The 23,310-nt window shown below is 36.4% G+C and overlaps 1 protein-coding gene across 23 annotated transcripts in view; it reads right to left on the bottom strand.

Annotated features, from left to right (window-relative positions):
- Positions 1-23,310, bottom strand: part of DST (dystonin) — a 452,944-nt gene that overhangs the window by 33,469 nt on the left and 396,165 nt on the right. For all 23 annotated transcript variants that reach the window (XM_087856988.1, XM_087856983.1, XM_087856986.1 and 20 more), the window contains 14 exons: positions 22,618-22,737; positions 22,320-22,427; positions 20,272-20,490; positions 16,557-16,760; positions 15,017-15,248; positions 13,921-14,147; positions 12,326-12,448; positions 12,091-12,192; positions 9,948-10,049; positions 7,905-8,078; positions 7,409-7,564; positions 4,149-4,346; positions 3,462-3,590; positions 605-772 (listed from right to left, as the gene is read on the bottom strand). In XM_087856988.1, the coding sequence (XP_087713114.1) occupies positions 605-772; positions 3,462-3,590; positions 4,149-4,346; positions 7,409-7,564; positions 7,905-8,078; positions 9,948-10,049; positions 12,091-12,192; positions 12,326-12,448; positions 13,921-14,147; positions 15,017-15,248; positions 16,557-16,760; positions 20,272-20,490; positions 22,320-22,427; positions 22,618-22,737 (2,262 nt within the window). The remainder of the gene's footprint in view (positions 1-604; positions 773-3,461; positions 3,591-4,148; positions 4,347-7,408; positions 7,565-7,904; positions 8,079-9,947; positions 10,050-12,090; positions 12,193-12,325; positions 12,449-13,920; positions 14,148-15,016; positions 15,249-16,556; positions 16,761-20,271; positions 20,491-22,319; positions 22,428-22,617; positions 22,738-23,310) is intronic.

Below are 23,310 nucleotides of genomic sequence, written 5' to 3'. Positions count from 1 at the left end.
AATATAAACTAAAATTATGATTTGGGGGCAATTAACCACAGAACACAATTACTAAACAGAATCTGGAGAAAGAAAACTTGACATTCACATGATTAATGCTGGGGGTCAAAATACTGTGAAATATATATACATTATGCTCTGTCACTGAGGGCACACAATCTAGTATTCCTAGCCTATCATTTTTCTTATAGCATTAAATGGTGATAATTTTAATCCCTTTTCATGGACTTTTGTTATGGAAGTGCTTATTATATATACAATCATCTCACTCCCTTGACCTCCCTCTTTCCCTCCCCACTATATACATAAATCAGTGTGATTAGAATTATTTAACAATCCAGAATTAGAGTGGTTCACAAATTTAAAAATATACTTAGTGACATTTGATCTATGATCTGTTTGAATAGACTGCTTTAACTCTGTTCTCCTGTATTAAAAGAGAATACTATTTTCAATTGACCCCATGAAACCTCTATATGTATATGAAGAAAATTTAAACACGGATCATTAAAAGTTCCAGTGATAATTCTACTCAGAGATAAATAAATCCCATGAAACAAAACAACTAAAATATTCATTCTATGACATTAATTAAAGCACATACTTTCCTTTCATTGAGTTTGGTTTCCACCGATTCCCATTTTTCTTTCAAGTTATTTAAGTCTTGGTCAATTGTCTCTGCAGATTTGGGGCATCTTGCAAGCATCTGCTGGCCTTTCTGCATCAGACTTTTGTATGTTTCTTCTTTAACATCAAAGGCAGCACAGATTTCCTAAATTGAGATATCCGCCCAAGTTATATCATTTTTAAGAGAATAAAATCTAAAAGTTCCTTTTCCAGGTCATCAATCCCAAGCCCCTTATCATATATTTACCTCTATTCAACACACAGAATAACCCTGACACATTCAAGCTTTTCACTATATTGAAACAACACCTAGATCTAATAGACATACCCTGACTGCTAGAAATCTCAGAAATGGTGCTCTCATTATCAGTCCATTCCAGCATGCTAAAGTTTGTGAAGTAATTTTTTAAATGTTTTCAAGAAAGGTTTCACTGCCCTGTAACCAACCAGATCTGTGACCCTGAGCCAGTAATTTAACCTCTCTGGGCCTAAGTTTCCTCCTCTGTAAAATGGGTTTTCTAAGTCTCTCCTCAGACTATGATACAATGGCTGTAATAATTTTTGGTATAATTTAATTCTGTGCTCAGAAGACAACCAATGAATAGAAAGTAAAGACCCAATACAGCAAGAGATTTGAAGCTGATTATTCAGACTTTGGAATCACAAAAGACAAACTTGTGGTACTACGAATATTACTCTCATTTATAGAATTTTTAAAGCTTTCAACCAGAATGCAACTGTATTCCTTCTACAGAGAATATTAAACAATTATGAAGGCAAATTCAGAATTTAATATCAATAAAACAAGAGTTACATTCATGTAAAAACTTAAGACCAGCTCTATTTCATTGGTTCTATGTCTAACATTTTCAACATTTTCAAATAACATATTTCAATAATTTTTAAAGCTGAGATAGAACTCATAAAATTCAGCATTTTAAAGTGTACGGTTCAGTGTTTTTTAGTGTATTCACAAAGATGTGCAGCCATTACTACTAATTCCAGGACATTTTTATCCTCTCAAAACTTTATAATTTCTTAAGCCCTAAAAAAAAAAAAACCTTCTAAACATAGTTATAGTACCACCTACCAAAAGCCTTTAATCCTAGAGCAAAACTTTTAAATACAGCTAAATCTCAGGAAACTGTAATATTCCAGGTTTTCTAGTTTCTTTCATTTCTAACACAACCACATCAAAAGAGCATTACTAAAATGATATCAACAAGTACCAATAACTGTTTAGGATTCCTTAAATCATAGAATTTACAATTATATTGGGTTAAGCAAACTCATTTTAATACCTCATCCAAACCAAATAAGGGGCTATGTATAGTAATATTTTTCTAAAAGTAAACTATTTCTAAGATAAGCTCTTTGCTTTCCACCTTTTTATCATATACTTCTAAATCAACATTTAAAAACTACTTGTTATTAGAGAATAATCCCAAGCATGTTTGTTTAAGAAGTCCTTAAACGTCTGCTTAATGAACACCGTGATAACTATGTAGGTAGTTCCAGGAAAGGAAACAGCATCTGGAAGCCAGTTAGGTTTTATGGAAAAGAAAGACAAGCACTGCCAAGTTATTATTTAACTATTTTTTCAGTGAAACAAATGGGTCCCCCGTGGCACCAAAAAAATGACAGTAACAACAACAACAACAAAACCATGTACACAGTAATTTTCTAAAACAACGAATACACATTAAAGGTTACTAGGAAATTCCATACTGGATTGATGGAACTGACTTTAACTGCTCATACCAACTGTAAAATGAGTAAGATGCCACCTCTGTTGAATTTCTTGACAACACCTACAAGACGGTTACTTCCTCTCCAAAGCACCAAATTCAGAATTATTTATAACTAACTGCCATTTCAATAAAGCTCTTACAACAACATTGGACATCTAATAAAGAAGACAGGATTTCATGTATAATGGCCCATTTCTTCTGCCCAATCCCTAAATACTTGTACTTTTATTTCCCAAGACCTTAATTATCAGCATTTGAATATTAAAAAATTTTTCTGATGCAAATTCACAAGTATAAAAAAGGATTAGTTTTCAAAATCTGAAACAGACTGTTTTCTCTTAGGACTTCTAAAGCTGAGTTCTCATGTAAATGAATAGGAAATGTCAATAAATCAAAGTCTAAATTCAATTTGTCAGTCCACATTTCTGTGAAAGGAAGCCGGAGTCTCAAGTTTCATTATTTTTTCCTCCTTATCTTTAAGAGTCGACAGTGCCACAGAATCTGTGTGGGAACAGCCCACAGACACAATCTCCCAATAGGACAATTAACAGAAGCCTCCTCTTGTCCATAGCTGGTATGGGTATGAAGTTGAAGATACAGCCCCATCACCATTAAAACAAACAGACAAGCAAGCAACTCTTGAACAGAACAAGAACATATTTTCCAGTCTTCCAGGAAACTTCCAGGGAGTATCATGCTTACAACAATAACTTTAAAGTCAATTCTGATTACTTTAGGGATTTTTCTTTTCACTCAAGGTACAACAGTTTATAATTTACACTATTTTGTGTTACTATCCATACAAGCTCATCATTTTACGGGGAAAAGTCTGCTTCTAAAAAATGTCTAGACTTATAAAACCTTTCTTCATACACTGACACACTAATCTCTGAAATAAAGAATAGATTCTGACTTGAAAATTTTAATCAATAAATGGTTTTTCTAGCATTTACACACAAAGATTTCTGCTATAAAACTGTATATCCTTTAAGCCTTCTCCCACAATTTATTTATCACCAGCGCCCACACAAAATGGTCAGCGTCTTCATCGGAGGCTAGAGCTGTGGGAAATAATATACTTACCATGTGGGCATTAAGCTGCTCCCTGGCTGTTTCTGGTAAACCTCCCAGAGGTTTGGATGCTAACAGATGACGCTCAGTGTCAGTTAGCCACTGCTGCAAATCCTCAATCTCACCATGGAACCCTTTGGCCTGGAGTGATAGAGAGTTTTAAGTTTGGGCCACAAACACATTGTCACTTTCCAGCAGAAAACAAGGTTTAAACAATCCCGGCCTGCTAAGCCTCTCGATGCATTCTTAAGAACAGGCAGGTGCAAATAGATTTGCCTGCCTTTCCTCATCGTGAGAGCTCTGGCAGATAAGACTATTACACTAAGAACCAGAGGGCTGCCTTCTCATCTGCTCTGTTCTTTATCCCACTTATTTTTATTCCTCTCCTTGAGGAATAAAAATCAAACAAGGGTCTGCAAACCAATCAAAGAATTCCAGGCTATTTTTTAAAAAGATTTATTCATTTATTTTACAGAAAAACAGAAAGAGAGAAAGAGTGTGGGGGCGGGGGCAAAGGGCAGACTCCCCACTGAATGCCGAGCCTGACACAGGGCTCCATCCCACAACCCTGAGATCATGACCTGAGCCGAAATGAAGAGTCGGACGCTTAACCGGCTGAGCCACCCAGGTGCCCCAGAATTCGAGGCTATTTTGGTCTTACAGGCCAACGAAAGTTTGAGAATTTATTTTCTTATTCACCTGGCGCAAGGCACCATCCAGCTGCTGCTTCCTTTGTTCTGTTTTTTCCAAAACATTTTGCCAGCGTTGGTTTAAAACCTCCAGCTTGTTCTGAAGGTTGCTTGCTTCTTCTCCTGCACTTGATCCAATTAGATCATTTCCTGCTTTATTAACGGCTTCCACTGTGGACTGATGGGCTAACACGTCATTTTGAAGCACCTGAAAATATTAAAATAACACTATGTTTACTAGCTCGTAACATGTTAACATCACTTTTAATGCAACGTTTATTTGCTGAGTATAAAACATTGTGAAGTAAAAACATCATATGCTTAGAATTTAATATAAGAAAGTGTTAAAATGGTGGACTTCTTTTCTCTCAACTTCGCAGCTTTCCTACATATACCTTCAGTCTACCAATAGCCCCTGAAATGATTATGTAAGAACATTTTGTTAGTTCTTCGCATTAGAATAACCTTGCAATTGAGGACATTAAGTATCTGGAGATTATAATTAAAAGGTTCTAATCGTTTTCATTTGATTCAAACTCATTTTAATTGAACTTAATTTTCATGTCTTAAGTAAACAATTTTTAAAAAAGAGCAATCTTTATAAAAAGCATGTACTTTGATAGGTTAACAGTACTAATCGCTTTCAGAGGTAAGCGTTAAATATTCTTGTGGTCAAAATATAAATGTAATTCTATAAAATTCATTCTTCTAAATGGTCTAAGTCCTGCCACATAAGGCAGAGCATAGGGGCCAGAGAAGAAAGAAGGAGAGGGATGGAAACATTCTCTCCCTTCTTCCAGCGGCTGGGCTGGTGATTTTAAGCCCTTTAACTTCTGACCTTTAAGAAATGAAAGGAGAAGGGAGGAGACTTTCTAACTGCTCACAGATAGATAAACAGAACTAAAAGACCCCTAACTCATGCCTTGCCAAAATAACCGCGCCAGGGCGTGTCACGTCCCCGCCAATACCGTAGTCTACAAAATTCCTGTCACTGATACATGTTGCTTTTAAAGACAACTGCTAAGTTTATGAAAATGTAAATGCTATATCCACTCACACTACAGGAATAAACATCTTTCTATGCAGAGTCAGTCTGACTAGTCATTACTGCTCTTACAAAAGTGTAAGACAGACATTAAGTAATAAAAAATATTAATGATACAAAATAAGTCCTAATTGCCTAATAAGATATGGTTGGGCAATGACTGTATTGACTATATATGACTATACAGACTATATAGAGAGAAAATTGTTTTAAAGATTTATTTATTTTAGGGGCGCCTGGGTGGCTCAGTTGTTAAGCATCTGCCTTTGGCTCAGGGCGTGATCCCAGAGTCCTGGGATCGAGCCCCACATCAGGCTCCTCCACTGGGAGCCTGCTTCTTCCTCTCCCACTCCCCCTGCCTGTGTTCCCTCTCTCGCTAGCTGTCTCTCTCTCTGTCAAATAAATAAATAAAATCTAAAAAAAATAAAAAAACAAAAAAAAAATAAGGATTTATTTTAGAGAGAGACAAAGAGAGAGCCTGTGCGAGCGGGAGGAGGGGTGGAGGGAGGAGTGGTGGAGGGGGAGAAGCAGGCTCCCTGCTGAGCACAGAGCCCTGACACAGGGCTCTATCCCAGGACCCTGAGATAATGACCTGAGCTGAAACCAAGAGTGACACTTAACCGACTGAGCCACCCAAGCGCCCCAAGCGGGAGAGAAATTTATTTATTTATTTAATTTTTTTATAATAATATTTTTTTATTATATTATGCTAGTCACCATACAGTACATCCCTGGTTTTTGATGTAAAGTTCGATGATTCATTAGTTGCGTATAACACCCAGTGCACCATGCAATACGTGCCCTCCTTACTACCCATCACCAGTCTATCCCATTCCCCCACCCCCCTCCCCTCTGAGGCCCTCAGTTTGTTTTTCAGAGTCCATAGTCTCTCATAGACTACAATTACTATAGGGAAAAGTATGAAAGAAGGAAAACTAAAGCAAGAATACTAAAAAACTGTTTATTGTGATAGTAAAGTACCAAAAACCTTTCATATAATACATATGTAAAATTATTAAGCATTTACTATTTGATAATCAAGGAAAACTTATACAAGGTCAGAATTTAGGACGTAACCTTAGATAAGATGCCTCTATTAATGTGAATGCTAAAGTTCTATGAAAGACCGTTGACGTTGACTGTCAGGATAAACTCTACTGATCATAACCGTCTATTCATTAAGCCTATCGACTTGAGAGATTTTCATTTTGTTTTTCTCTGAAAAAAATTTATTTATCTCACTCTTCCTGGCGAAGTCAATGGCTTTGGTCATTCACACAAGGATTCTAACAACTGGGTTTCAGGATTTATTATTTTTCTAGGCGAATGAACTTTATCGTAATAAGCTAGAGCTCTGCTCTCAACCCCTGTGAGGTCTGCTCTGATGACCTAGGCTGGAGATCATCTAAGCTGGGAAGATGCTTCCTGCTATCAGTTTGGGGCCCACTGTGGTCAGCTCTATGCTTTCCTGCTCCCTAAACCCTTCAGGCTGTACAGAGATAGGGAATTTTCTATTATGAATTATCAACCAAATGTCACAAAGATGACAACAATATAAAGTTGTTTTCCATGTATCTCAAGATTAACATTTTTAATTCAAAGCTTTAAATCAAGTGTGGGACATATAAAAACCCTTGTAAACATGACAAATATTGTTAAAGACTAATTCAGAAAGAAAAGGACTAAAGTCACAGAAAGCAAGTGGGAAGTAAGAGAGACACAGAGACTAAAGAGCAAACTCCACACAGTGAGAGACGTACAGGCAAACAGAAAAGATGTCCGATGTGCCAAACGAGCAGCAGGTGAGACACACGGAGATATGGGTGACCAGAGGGAAAACATACACTCAGCCCGCAGTGGAACATTTCGAGCCTATGACTTGGAGGCTTTCCCCGAACAACTTTTAAAAACTAGGCTCTGTCAATCCAGTGACGGGTATCATCAGGGATTTAAACCAATGTTTGCCATGCAGCCCTAAAACTTCACCAAAGGTTTCCCACCCTTGCTGTTCTTGACAACTGCCTTGAACAATGGGGAAAATTTTTTGATTGTGATCTTTTTAAAAATGTGTTTTAAGTAGTTTAACCATCAGTTACAAACGTCAAATGTGGACCTGCACTAAAATCATAAACTTGAAAAACGCATCAAGAGGAAACCTACCAGAAAACAATCTGGCGGCACTAAAACCGCATAGAGAAACACGACACACAAGAATAGCTACATACATGATGCTTGGCAAGTTCAATTTCAATGGCCTTCGGGTCTCCTCCCACAGGTTTCTGCTCACTGAGCAGGCCCTCGGTGTGCGTCAGCCACGTCAGCAGCTCATCCAAGGCGTGCTGGAACTGGCCCAGGGCTAACAGAGCCCCCTCCAGCTTATGCTACAGAAAAAATGGAGAGGAAGAAAATCTACATGAATTTGATATTATGAATGACACACATTTATAAAAATAACAGAGACAAAACAATCCATTGTTGCATGCTGTGTAACTCTGTAAGCATATCCAATGAAGCCCAATCATCATAGCCTACATTTTAAGTTTGAAATTCCTTGTGGTTAAAAATGACATGTGAGAAGTAGGAAGAATTCTAATAAAATAAGAATTTAGGGGCTTCAAAACTTTATGTACCTCATCACCTAATCTTCCCTTTTAATAATGATTTTACCTTAATATATGAAATTGAACTTTTCTAGCTTCTTAACAGAATGCCAGTGTTTACCTGTCTGTTGATAATTCTTTCATCCAGACTATCCCATATCAATTTCAGCTCCATTAGCGGGTCTTGAACAGTGTGTTTGTCACTCTCTTCTGTTACTTTCTTCAGCAAAAGCTCTGCTTGATGGTTCAGTCTCTCCATTTCTATCTGTTGTTGGTAGGCCTCTGACTTAAATTGCTATTTTTTTTTTAAAAAAAAGAGAGATGCAAGGAAAATTTGTTCTAAATCAAAACTTTAAACAAAATAATTCTATGGATTCAATATTTATCCTAGTTCGTATTTCTTACAGTCAGGAAGGTGAAGATCAGGAATAAAAATCTAACACAAAATCTAACACAAAAAAAAGATGAGGGATGTCTTTTTTCTTTATTCAATGTTTCATGACAGAACGATTTTTCTATTTATAATTTTGATATTTCACATTTTTGTTCTCTACAGTAAAAAAATTAAGACATTTCAAGGCTAACCTTATTCCAATGTCTATATATATGCAATATGTGAGCACTGAAATTATAGAAAATAAAATAAAAAATACACTGACATATATGAAACTCCCCAAAAATATCCCTAAGAGACCCAAGGTAACATTGCCTGCTCAAAAACATACATACATCTTACACCCACTGAACATTTTGTTTTTCGCAGCTGGGCTGTGTTAAGAGTTATTCCTATGCCTCACCCACTGCTGACTCAGAATAACATTATTTTTTCTCCCGGTGCTCACTAAACATGCATTTAATAATCTCAGCTTTGCCAACCAACACAGGTTAGCAAATGGTTGCTTGCAGTAGGAAACTGTCCTTTCATAAAATATTTATTTTTAATCTGTAATAGTAAATCATTAAAGAGTAAGTCATTAATGGCTAAACCGTCCCTTTTTTTCAAACATAAAAATAATAATTAAAAAAATACTAACGTATTGTGAATACTTGGTTTGTTGAAAACAAACCTATAAAGAAAATAATTTTATTCTCAATTTAAGCTAAGGGCATAAACATGAGACCAGTTAGATAACTGTCCCAAGGGCGTTTGGCTAAGTAAGTGGATGCACCGGGATGTAATGTCAGACAATCTAATTTCAGAAAAAGCACTCTTAAGCAGCCTACCGTATGAAAGCTACTGAGATATATGCAAATATCCAAAACTGTACACCTGTGAATGTAAAGTATACCATGTGTTTACTACACGACCACATAAAGCTAAAAAAAAATTCACAATGATGTTAACAGTAACCATTTCTAAATGAAATATTCTAAACCATAGAGAAGAAAATGCTACAATTTTAAAGCCAGGTATTAATTGTATATAAAGAGCTAGTAGAGTTCATTGAAAATGGTGTGATGTCTCTGTGGATGGAAACTTGAAATTAGGAAGGAAACAGCTGATCCCACTTGGATAAATCATCAGCAGCACAGAGGAATTCAGAGAGGAAACAGTCCAGCCATTTTCACAGCTGGAGATCAAGAACCACAAAAGCAAAAATTACAGAGGAAAGCAGATGGAAAACAACAAATATTTTTACAAAACAAACATTTTGGGAACACTATTATGCCACGGATGTTTCTTTAGCTTGTTAGACTAAATGGATTACTCTGACGCACTGGAGAGAGCAAAAATGTTGCTGCATGTGCAGCGAGGGCGCTGAGACACTACTGAGAAATGAAGTCATAAAGATCCTTACCGTATGGGTTACGTATGCATAAAACACTCCCCACACCCCACCAGCCCTTCCCCCTCCTCACTGCGTTCCCCACAGGAGGAGATCTGAAAGGCTATAAATCGAATCTTAAGAGTAGTTGTCTCTGCTTATTTGTATTTTCTGACTTTTCTATAATGAACAGGGATTGATTTAATAAGAAGACGACTAGTATTTTATATCATTTAATGAGCACTTATATGCTGCTCATTATGTACAAGCACCACAGTAAACCAGTTTCACAATCAACACGTTAAGACTTCAATTATGTAAAATAAATTTGCGTCAAGAATCCTACGAATAAAGAACATAAAAATGCAGTCTTTGAAATTAATGAAGCCCACACATACCTTTAGCTCTTCAATCTGCTGCTTGACAGTTTCAAGATCGGTTCCAATTGGTGACATTGAAGCTAATTTACCACCTGCAATATCTACCCAGTCAAATATTGCCTGAAAAACACATTAGTCCATGAATTAAGTACATGGAAATTGCTATAACATCCCAAGTGTTACAGAAAAGTAAAATCGTAAATCTATACAGGTATTATGGAATAAGCCTATTTTACAAATTAAGATGGTTCACCCAAATAAAAGCAACAATATGACAGAAAAAGTCCCAAATATGCAATAGATGTAACCTTCAATTCTGCATCCAAGTTTGCAAAGGAAATTCTTTTCTGAATAGAATCTTAGAATACTAAGAACTTTCAAAAATGTGCATTTGAAAAAAAGTTTTACAAATTCCAACACATGAAACAGAATTCTCCATGCTTTCTTATGTCTAAGAGGCAGATTATGTAAATATATTGAAGAAAAACATTCAAATCCATCTGCTTATTCAAATAAGCAAGAAGTTTATTGTTTAGCACCTGAGCAAAGTATCTGGCCCAACCAAAGCCTGACCTATTATTTAGCATTAAAATCCTGCACCTACAAAGATTAAAATTATGACCATTATTCTGAATTACAACACAGACTACAGAATCTATTTTTCCTGTTCTTGTTAGGTAATACAAACATTTTAGAAAGGCACAACTCACATTTCTTTCAGATACTGAATACACAAAATTATAATGGACTTTAATGAGGTTACCAGACCATATAGGAGGAGGAAGAATCTTGGAAACTATCCGGTATTTTTAGTTATCATTAATAAAACCAAGAACTTAAGCAGCAACCCAGGAAATAAAATTTATTTTACTTTACAGTCAAACCCTGAAACATCTAGAGCTTCTGGACCTTTAACATCTAGCTCTAGCTAGCCCCAGCTATTTAATAAATCAAGTGGCCCTTCATTCCCACAGGTGATGCTACTAACCTCTAATGGGCCTTGTTTTTCTAGCAGGGGTAAGGAGAGAGTATGAGTCCTGGTGCCTAGCCAGCGACCTCTATAGCTAATGGCTCCTGAGGTCAAAGGCTGCAAAGAGTGGCAGTGCCGTCGCTAGCCATGGAGAGGGCACAACACATTCATTTACCAACAGTATGGGAAAATTATGACCTGGTCCCACAAACTGAGGGCTGGAGCCTGATTAGTTACTGGCCATTGAAACCTAACCAATAAATTATCTCTCTGGTTAAAAAGTGGGGGAAGGAGGAAAGTTATATAAGATATTATTTGTAATGAATTTTTTCATATATTTCCAAAGTTCAAAACACTTTCAGCTGGCATAAAGCCTGGCTTGTGATATTTATTTTTACAAATATAGAAATGGAATGGCATAATAAAAAGGAAAAGATGTTCTCATCTAAGCTTTAAAAATAATATTCACTTGGTGTTATGGAAATACTCAGAAGGGCTTTTTCCATACGGTAGGAGGATTGACAGATTCAACGTTGGCCAGCCTGTTAGGAAATGGAATAAGGCTGAAGAAGGTAGGGAGAGAAATGTCCCTAAGCTGGCCTCGTTTGACAAGACGATTTTTCATAAAAAAAGAAGGAACTTTAAAAGTGGTTGAAAAACTGAATGAGAACCCTTAAGAGATATGAAAAACAACTATGAAAAGGAATTATGTATATGGAAAGGAAGAAAAACATTTTACATTTTATACAACAGATTATGACCTAATAAAACAGAAATCTATTTTAGTTCACGGGGAACACTGGCTTCAAATCAAATTTCTTTACTTCTGACTTTAGTTAAACTTAGTGATATTTTTAGATAGTGTTTACTCCTTTCATCTTACTCCACTCAACTTTAGAACAGAACTCAGATTCGGTTCCATCTCACTGTCTGGGGCTGAACCATTAACAATGTTTTAAACATTAAAATTTTTCTTTTCAAAGTAAATTTCACCATGTGTATAAAAATGTACTTAGATGTCTCTACACATCTGCACAGATCTCAAGAAATACCTTCTAGAAGGAAAACCCAAACTGAAGTAGGCGAGGCAGTTGCACGCACACTTGTAGCCCTGGGGCGGTGCCCATGTGGGCATCTGCAGACCTTGGCCACATGCCTCCTCCCCCAGCAGCCCTGCCGTGACCCCCTTACCTGCAGTCCGTCCTGGTACTGGACGGCAGCCTGCATCGCCTCCTCGAGTTTGTCCACCCGGTCTTTCCAAGCCTTATTTAGAGAATCCCAGGCTGAATTTAACTACAACATAAATAGTAGAACTCTTTTAGTGTCATTTGTTAAGTTTTCAACTACTTCTATCAAATACGCTTTTGTTAAACAAGATCTCTTTTAAAATGCATTCTAGTGAGAAAAGGAAAAATGCTAGCTGTACCTCATCTATACTCTTCTTGACAATGGGTTTATCGGGCTCCCCACAAGCAGCAATGAGTTCAGAACCCAGGTTAATAACTATATCCAGCTCTTCCTGGAGTCCATCTATTTCTTCCTTTATGGCCTACAGTAAGAAATAACAGCCTTAGAGTTTTAACCAAAACCACACTGGAACTAAAAGGATGCACGCAAAGACTTTAATTAGACTTATTTCTAGGAGGTGGGATTATGATCAATTTTCTTCTTCTTTCTCTTTTCCAAGCTTCTGGAATAAATTTTTTCAATAAGAAGAAATATTTTAAAGAAAAAACAGCATCCTTTGCAACAAACATCAAATGTTTATTATGAAAACAATATTTAAAGAACTAATTCTATGTAACAAATACCAGAACAAGCTCCTTTAATATTAATAACAATGAAAAGTATAGAAATATATTTTATGTTTCAAACAGAACAGTTTGGCAATATTCATTTAAAATAGAGGTTAAGTGATCTAAAAAAAATAATAAAAATCTAAAAAAAACCCTCCCCCCTCCCCACACAACAAAACCAAGCTTACAGATACAGAGAATAGATTGGTGGTTGCCGGAGTCAGGGGACGGGGGAAGGAGAATTGGGTGAAGGGGGTCAAAAGGTACAAACTTCCAGTTGTTAAAAAAGAAGTCACGGGAATATAATGTAAAGCATAGTGACTGTAGTAAATACTACTGTATTATATATCTGGAAGTTGCAAAGAGTAGATCATAAAGAATAAAATAAAATAATAGAATAAAATAGACAAGTAAAATACGAGTTCAAAAATGTCATACAAATTAACATCACTTGTTAGTAGATTTAGGGTAATCTAGCTCTGGATTTACATTTTATGTCATTTCCCTAGGACTTGTAGATTACACAAAAAAAAAAGAAAGAAAGAAAAATGCAGTGTTCTACTTTTGCTTTCATCTTCTTGGTTAAATATATTTATTCACTTGAGAAATAATAAGCATAAACCAAGCCCTAAACTATGGCACTGGGGGTACAAATAAAAATGGATAGGGCCATTCCACTCAAGGAAACTAATGTGCAAAGAGGACACAGCAGCGCTAGGGACAGCCACTTTGTAATAAAGGAGCAGCATGACAAAACGGCTTTGGAAACACAGGTCTGCCTGTGCTAGGATGTGAAAGGCCACTCCACTGCTGTAGGGAGTTTGGATATGATTCAGTAGGCAGTGGATGCCTCCGAGGGGTTTGAAACAGCGATACAGTAAGAGCAGATCTAGAGAGAAGCCTGAAGGCAAGGTTGCAGGCCTGGCAAGGAAAGAGACTCTGCAGGTAGGGCTACCACTCTGGATGACTTCAGAATCCAAAAATGGAGCTAACGAGGCCCTGAAATAAGGTGGAAGCAGTGGGGATGAAGAGAAACTTTTAAAATATGTACTAAGTGAAATCTGTGGGTGTGACCTATCTCCTACTACATCACCATGCATTCCATGTTCAGAATGAATTATACATTTTAATAGGGCAATACTGAATATTTACCAAAGGGATCCAGGTTTCACTACACCACAACTTATTATTGTATTTTTAACTTTAAAGGAGATTTTCTGCTTACCTCTGCTGCTTCTTGCTGCTGCTTAACTACCGAGGGATCAATTCCAGGATCCTCTAGATCCCGGATGAAATCTTGTGTATCTTTAGTGGTTACCACCAATGACATGTGATCACACCAGAACTTTTCTGCTAATTCCATGACATCCAGCAGTTTGGCTTCCCTTTCTTCCACCAGTGTGTGTATGTTCTCCCAAATGAAAACCATTTGGTCAAGCTTATCCTGAACAGCTATGACACAAAACAGTATCAAAAACGCAATACTTTAGTGCCGCTGAAGCAACAGAGCCGAATGTTTTAGTTCACACAGCAACAGTGATTCAATTTGCTGAGTATCTAAAACTGGATCCAATTTTGGCTGACCCCAGTCTACTGGTTCTCACTAGGCCCACAAAGCATATTCCAGACAAATGCAAGACCTCAGGGTATCCTCCTCCTCCTGAACTAAGGCTCTTTTTGACAAAAGTAGATGCTCAAGGCAAGCGAGCTCAGAGTAGACCTAAGTTCACCAGGTTTCAAGTGCACCAAGGTTGACCTTAATTCCAAAGAAAACGAAAGAACCACCTAGGCTCTCCAAATCAAGAATAACAATGTTCGGTTCTAGGAATATGTATGTATTTTGGGCTTGTCTCTAGAGTACCCTTATCATAAACTTCCAACTAATCTACGTGCGTGTTTTTCCTTTTGACCACCCAGCTCCTATCTTTAAGATGGCTGGCTAAGGCCGTGTTTGCCATTTTTGCAGCCATGGGAATACCCATTCTGTAGTACCAATTGTGTAAAGTAGTGTGTGATTAGTAATGAGAAAAAAACCAAAACCCTAGGTTTAGTGTGATTAGCATCATCCTTTAAACATCTGGTTTAAAAGTCCCAGAGAACACATGGCTTTTGCATAACAGCACGCTGTGTATATAACCGATTCCACAAACACAGGAAAACATTAACGAGGGATTTATGTACATAGCCCTTCAGCCCCACTCGTAATACCTTTTCTAAAATCTGGCATTTTATCATGCAATTGGACTGTCAGTAAATAGCATGAACATTTAGAATTAGTTTAAAAGTAAAGCTCAATCGTTTCCTTATTCTGAAATTATTACCTTTGGCAGATATGTCTTTGTCAGTGCCCTCAGATCTCGCGATCATCTCTTCTCCCCGCTTTTTAAGAGTTTCATACAATGGCTGTAGCTTTTCCATGTCTACTGACACATTCTTATTCTCACTGATCTGCTCCTTAATCTTCTCCACCTCCGCTGAGATTGAAGGCGGCTGCCTCAAACGCTCCACAATGCGTTCCAGGCTCTCAAGGATCTGGTCTATCTTGTCATGGAACTAGAAGTAAATCAAAGGGATCATTTATGGGGAAAAGACCTGTGACATCAAAAGTGAAATTTAAATGAAAAAAAAAAAACCCATCTATTTAATATCTCAATCAAGAAGTAAATCTTCAGTCCTCTGTTAATATATCTACCCAATTGAGTGTATTTGTTAGGAAACAGGATAGGTTAATATATAAATGGACTACCTGACATCAGCATCTTAGCCGTTGCTTCATTTTATCATAATTCAAATGAATTTTAAAAATTAAGTCCAATAAACTGTGTTTTTCTATCAAACTGTTTTGTTTTTACTCATTACTTTGATATCTTAAAAAGTTATTTTATTAAATGTAAGATTCATGAACATTTTTGATGAGAATAAAGGTACTTAAGTTATAAATTTCCTGAATTGAAAAATGTTAAAAAAATGAGACAAAAACAAAAGCCTCCCTGACATTGTAACAGGTGGGGGAATGGGATAGACCGGTGATGGGTAGTGAGGAGGGCACATATTGCATGGTGCACTGGGTGTTATACACAACTAATGAATCATTGAGCCTTACATCGGAAACCGGGGATGTACTGTATGGTGACTAACATAATATAATAAAAAATGATTAAAAAAAAAAAGAAGTTTGAATTTCATTCATGGTCGAATACATTATCAGATTCATAAAAGCATTTTAAAGTTTTATCTGCAAAGGCACCACAGACAATAAAGCAAAATTATAAAAACTTGCTCAGGCACAATGCTACACTATCTTCAATATTAAAGGAATCATCACTAAGGATTCCAGAAAATGGACCACTCTAAAGTCAGTGTCTCTAATGACTAAAGCCCAACTCTGCAAATGGAAAATTTGTAGGTAATTTCAAATTCAACTTCTTGAAAAAAAAAGTATTTTCAAAAAAGAAAAACATCAATTTCCAACTTTATATTTTTTCCTTCTTAGTCCACACAGTCTTTCTTCTTATTGTTTTCTTGGGAATGTCTCATTAATAATGATAATAACACTTTCTTTTATCTCTCCCAAAGGCAAATATTCCTTTCTACTCTGGACCCACTTCAATATTTGGATAGTGATGACAACTGTATGTTTCTTAAGTCACTGACAATTATTTTGTATTGATCTCCAAGGAGGCAGAGAAATGTAAGGACTCGACCAACCAAATACCACTTCTGAGAGGCCAAAACATCCATACTCAGATTTAATGTAGTGAAATAATTTCGTTGGAAATTTAATCAGGAGATCCAAGAAAATGTGTTTCCACGCTCTTCTGTTCCGAAGAGCTCAATCATCTTTCTGGCGCCAATGATTACCTGAGTAGATTGAGAAATAGCTTCATCCAACGCCACGGCTCGCTTTTTGACATCCTCTTTAATTTGACTGTAAAGGGTGTCAGCTGCCACGTACTTCTCTTGGATGGAAAAGCCTTCGCCTGGGCTCAATTCCAGTAACTGTGGCCCAGTTTTGTTCATCTTATCTATATGAGGCTTGTGTTCGGCTATCAACTCTCGCAGTTGCTATAACAAACCAAACAGCTTCTCAGTATCTCAGGGTCACGCCTCCGTATTACAGCTGTCCACATGCCCAATGCATCCAGCTGGCAAAAAACTCCAAACACCCTCCCCATCACAAGGCATTTAACACAGAATGGCTCATACTGCTCTTTGCCAGCAAAAGATGCCGCCGACAGAAAGAATAAACAACAGCCTGGTCATGTCAAAGTCTCTTTAAGGGCAACACACAAAAATGCTGGTTGAGTGAAATAATGAATCGCAGTTCATTATGCATTTCCCATCAAGAGCAGTACACTTTGACAAGGGTCATATTACATAAAAGAATTATGAAATCACTATATCCCCAACCTATAGAGACCAAGCCATAACTCTTGGTGTCCCTTCTGTACACTGAGGATATATGCAAAAATTTAAAAAAATGGAGGAAGCAAGAAAGAGAAAGAAGGCAACAGAAAACAGCTCAGACAGGAGAGTAGACATAATGCAGAGAGAAAAAAACCATACATAAAGCTAAGTTAAGGGGATATAAGCCCACGAGGCATTGTAATTATATATATTTAAACCAATACAAGATGTGTACATATGTATGACATTATCTCTACCTGAGTATAAATCCATTCTATGTACATATATGATATGTATGATACATACATATGAACGAATCTATCTGTATTTATTTTAAAATGTTAAAGGCTACAGGGTACTCAATCTGTCAGATATGCAGCTGTATAATGAGCATTATTTGTAAAGTACATTTAAAGAAAAATATATGACATATTTTGCATAATGTCATCTAATCAAGAGATATGATGATATTTATACTAATGAGTATGTGTCTAATCCAGGTGGAGCCCCATTCCTTCTAGGGAGATAAGTAAATCTGGAATATCTACACTCCACAGAACCCAGGGCCTCCACTGAACAGTTTTTCATGGGCCAAATCCAAAGCCACATCCGTCTTTGCTTCCAGGTTTCACTGAGGCTAGCTTCCCTGTAGCACTGAGGAGCCTTCCATTTGTACCACATTAGTGACTAGGTTCCCTAATCAGAAGTTCCCTGCCCTCACCAGAAGGTATATCTCCAAACTATTTTGCTGCTCAGCCCCCATCAAAAATTTCTCTGAAATTATATTCAGGAGAGATAGTCTAGAGAAAAGCTACCAATCTTCTCCTGCAAATAGTTTCATTTCTGTCATTCATCTGTCACTACCAAGATGGCCACATAACTCTAAATTTTTATTTAAAGTACTCACCAAAATCAGTCATAAATTATTTTGAAAACTGTTGAGGAAATTGGTACATCATCAACAATCCTCATAATTATTTTTGAAGTTTTTCTGAAGGTAGTCTCAAAACTCTTGAAAAAGAGCTAAATAAACATAAATTCAATTGAAAAAAAGAATGGGGGTGGTCTAAATCTAACCTGCTGCACATAAGAACATGGGAGGGTCATATCCGCGATCGAGCTCCTGAGAGGCCCAGGCTGAGATTTTCTTCTCTTTGTTTCATATTATTAGATCATATATTCATGCTGCCTTACAGAGTGGAGGTAGTAATGGTAATAGCGAATAGATAATCTCATGAAAAAGAATGTGTTACACACGTTCTGGTTTCAATACTCTACAAGCATGCTTATAAAACCAGCTTACACTTTGAGGTATCAGAAGACTCTCAGGTCAAATGAGAGATCTCTGCTGACGAAGTTTCCTGAGTTGGCTAGCATCTAGGTAGATCTCATTTGTGCAGCACTACCATGGGACACCTTAGTTTGGGACATACTGAGATGACCCATTTTTAGACCATTCCTTTTTTAGACGTCTAGTAGTACCAGATGTCTACTTGGGTGTGGAGAAAGGGTCCAGAAGGAGATGTCTTTTGCCTCATATGTAACAAAATGATTCTTGGCAACATACTGCCGTAAGAGTCCAGTCACGCTCGACGTACTTAGTGTGACCTCAACATATCTACCACGTAGTAACTGGCTCTTGGAGCCATTTTTCATTCCTGGTTAGAATGAACTAGATCTCCACAAATATAGCTGAAGGTGAAGCTGTGGAGGTACAGAAGAAATGCTGTTCTAGAAGGCTATAAATACTATGAATAATTTCGATGAATAATTTGAAGACTTGGCTACAAAGTTTTGTAGTTCCTTTATATACGAAACTGTCAATTTGAGAGCTGAAAGATTATGCTAAAAAGAGAAAATTAACTCCATTTTGAAATTCAATAATAATTCAGTAGTAACCCTTCCTTATCTGATATTATGCTAGAAACGTAGCTACTCAAATCTCACCTCGGAATAGAAGAAATCCATGGAACATTTTATATCAGAAGTTATTCAGTGGATAGGCATCAGGATTTCTGCCACAAATAAACCTTTATACTAAAATTAAATTCAATTCTGCATAATTTTTAAGTCTTTCTTGTGCTCATGTAGATAGAACTCAATAAAATTTCCATTTTTGCATTAAGGTGTTGACTAAAGCTCTTGTAAACAAATACTTAGAGATATTCTTCAATGCCAGTAGATTAAAAAAGTAAACAAATAAAATTAATAAGTGTGTCACATCCTTCGCACAATGATGTAATATAACAAGATAAACTTTTTCATGCATGTGTGCACACAGCATGCACACGAATAGTCTCAGAGTATAGTTTGTACAGATCTGAGAGACAGCAACTACATTCGTAAGTCCATAAACAGCAAGAACTCCAGATTTTTTCTGATAGTCTTGAGCCCTCTTTCGAACCCTTGCAAAATTTTAAGCGATGTTATATTTAAGTGACTGCTGAAATGAGGGCTTCATAAGGCCGTTTTTTTAATTTTTAAAACTGATGCATTTGTAAATGTAAATACAGTCTCTAGTTTACTTATACATACTTATAGGAGCAAAAACCATCACAAGAGTGAAAAAAAAAGGAGAAACAACTTGTCTTTGTACTTCAGCATTTTCCCTTTCCATTGAGCTGGCTTTTACATTATTTGTGTTTTGACATATTGTTATATTGTTCATTTCCTCCAAGCTCAGTGGTCTTTGTCTGTATGATGCTGCTTCGATATATTTCTACTCTTTGCTTACATTCTAGATGGCTGCAACCAATACACATGAAGTATAAAATGTAGTCGATATCCATAAACTAAAAGCAATTCAACATGCACAAATGGAGAGTACTTCAACAGCTTGTTTCTCTAACATTTTAAAATGGGAATTTAGTTTTTGTACCAGGATGGTTTATACTTCATACTATTCTAGGAAAGCTGTGATGTAGTTAATGACATACACAACGAGTCTTCTCACTGCAACCCTGGAAAACAGGTAAGCAACTCTGAGGAAAGCAACTGTGCAGACCAGAATACAATATTGCGAAAATCTCTTAATAAAGTAAGGCATCGAATCGCATTAAAAACCACCATGACCGTGCTCGCTACGGCAGCACATATACGAAAAAACACTATCACAGTCATGATTCTCTTCTAATGAAGAATACAACGCTCTCTTTAATATCAAGCTTACCCGATGCTCTTCCTGCTGTTGTCTGAGAGTTTCGTATTCAAGGGCTGGGGCAGGAAGCTGAGAGATGATTCTTTGCGTTTCTGTCAGCCATGGCCAAAGTTCTTCATAGGTTTCCCAGAACTGGTTAACCAGGGACTGTGCCCGTTCTAGCTGCAGATACCTCTCTGAGTTTACCTGACAGATGGCATCATAGTTCTTCAACACCTTGTCCAGTTTTTTCTAGAAAATAAGAGAATGAAATGTGTTTAGCTGGCCAAGCAGGCCAAAGAGCACATGTACTCCAGAATGTTTTTTCTAGCACTATATGCCTAGTACCAAAGCAGGCACTCAACAAATGTATGTTTAATGAATAAAACATTAAAGCCTATTTAGATTGTAACTAGTCCTATGTATAAAAGTCCACTTTAATTAGAATTTAAAAAGACCCTTCAAGGGGCACCTGGCTGGCTTACTCAGTAGAGCATGTGACTCTTGATCTCAGGGTTGTAAGTTTGAGCCCCATGTTGAGTATAGAGACTACTTAAAAATAAAATCTTAAAAAAAAAAGATCCTTCAGGTCCATCCATATTATTGCACATAGCAGGATTTCCTTCCTTTTTAAGGCTGAATAATCTACTATATGCTAATGTTGTATTCTTACCGCAAAAATAAAATTAAAAAATTCCCATATCTATGTAAAAAACAGCAAAAATGTGGAAAACATCTTAAAAATACAACAACTGGAGATTAAGCTAATAAATTATGATACAATTCATACAATAGATTTTTATGTCTTCATCAAAAATCATAGGATTTAATGACAGAGAACCTCCTCCCACCTCCAAATATTAGGTGACAAAACCCAAAATATAAACAAATACATAAATGGCCTCAAATTTTTATGAATAAGAAACTGAGCTTTCCAAACATAACAAGCAAAATTCTTCAACTATCCTTTCTAGGTCTTACAGGTCTTCTGGGTTAGAAAACAAGTGTCATGTGAGTCTAGCAACATTAACATTACTGTCTAGCCAAAAATAAGGACTACCTTTCACAAATGAAACTGTAAGAGGAACTGCTAGTCTACAAAATTAATTATATATATTAGAATCAGAGTAGAACATTATACTATACACTGTATTTTGTGGGCTGGTCACAAAATAGTGACCTAGATTATGGTATAAATTATGGTATAAATTCACATCATAAACTAACAGCAGAAGATAAAGCACGATAGTAATCTAATAAATCACAGAATGACAAAGAATTATTTCATCATGATCAGAATTTTTCATGTCAAGATCTTTGTAAAAATAATAAAGGAAAGGTTAAATTATAAATAAGTAAATTGCCAGGATAAATAGAAGAGAGAGGAGTATCAGTATATAGTTACATTCTATTACTTTGCTATGGTAAACCTTAAAAAAGCAATGCATACTCTAAAATGTGATTGTAGGCACAGACATTTGTGTAACTTCTTGGCTGTGGGCTAATGCCAGGAGCATTAATATACATTAATTCCTTTAGTCTGCTCAGATGTCTGAATATGAATGGAACGAAACATTTTTTACTTGTGGCTGGTTTTTCATCAATTTAAAGGATCATTAAAAATACATAAACTAGATGCTTCCTTAATTGTTCAGCTCATTGTTTTTCCTATACAACTTACTAAAATTTTATAAAGAATGGATCTCAGCATTAGAGAGAACCACATATTTTGAAGCATATAAACAAGAGTTGACATATATAATAACAATTTATACTGATAATAATGTCAATAATACGGTTAACATTAATTGAATGTTTAATGTGTGCCAGTTATTCAAAGACACAAACCTTAATAGCTTTAGCAACTATTAAAAGAAAAAATTGTCCCCAAGGTGATTCCCTTAAGGAATATTCCTTTTACTGTCACTCTGTAAGCTTGAAAAATGCCTTACTTAAAACTAATGATTTAGCTGTCTAAATGGCAGCTGTGGATAAAGGAAATGTGCTTCTCTAGGACTGAGAGCTTAACTCAGGCCATTTAGTCAAGGGTCTCACCACCAGTCACACAGACAAGATTATACCTTCATTGATTGCTTTTCCTCTTCACTGCATGTGGCCATGATTTTATGTCCAGATTTAACAAGTTCATCAATAATATCCTTGTGTCTCAAAATCTCCATGGTGAAGGTCTGTGATTTACCAATATAAAGATAAAAAAAGAGAGAGCATATGGCTAAAATGAAAACAATCAGGCAAAGTTGTTAAAAATACCAAGTTACACTAGAGGGGTCTTGCAAAGTAAATCATGCAAGCACATTGTCTAGACTTGGGGCCACATTAACAAATAATTCTGATACAATTGGAAATGTACTTCTTCACCTTTTGAAGCTGCAGCTGAGCAGAGGTCTGGTCTTGCTCAAGCCTGATGTCACCCAGAGACATCAATTTCTTTTCGGTTTCAGTAATCCAGGATAACTCAGCATCAGCTGCTTGGTCAAACTAAACAAAAGATAAATAATTAGGTCACTAAGTCCCTGTAACTGGTGCCAGAAAAATACCTCTCTACATTTCTTTTAAATATCCTAATTACGACACAAGTGGAAAATTTGAACTTATCTCTTCATGGCATCCTGAACTAGTTTATGATGATGACTAAAGTCATAAAGAAAGGAGAACTTCCCACAGAGTAATTAAACACAAGCTCTTAAAAGGTACTGGATGTGTAACACAGCATTAATGATTTTAGGACAGCTAACTCTGTTGCCTTCTTTTTGGTAATCATAAGTATTTTCTTATGGGTACTATCCAAATTGAACAGCTCAAAAAGTCAATAGCTGGATGCCATCTTTCAATCATTGCACCCATCACTTATTTAATCCATATGATATGCGGGCAGCATTCTGCTATCTACATACAAGACTCCCAGCAAAACTCATGAAATATTCGCATTACCATACTTTGTATGCATAAATGTATGTGCAAAGTATGTTTCTTTATGTAGGGTATACCCCCAAACATCTCATGTATAATTTTTTTACATCCCATTTAATAATAACAAAAACCACTTCCAAG

The sequence above is a fragment of the Ursus americanus genome, chromosome 29, assembly GCF_024610735.1.
Source record: "Ursus americanus isolate L20-20 chromosome 29, mUrsAme1.1.p, whole genome shotgun sequence".
In the NCBI taxonomy this organism is placed as follows: domain Eukaryota; kingdom Metazoa; phylum Chordata; class Mammalia; order Carnivora; family Ursidae; genus Ursus; species Ursus americanus.
The sequence above is the reverse complement of the archived record's forward strand: the minus strand, read 5'-3'. Positions and strand labels throughout refer to the sequence as shown.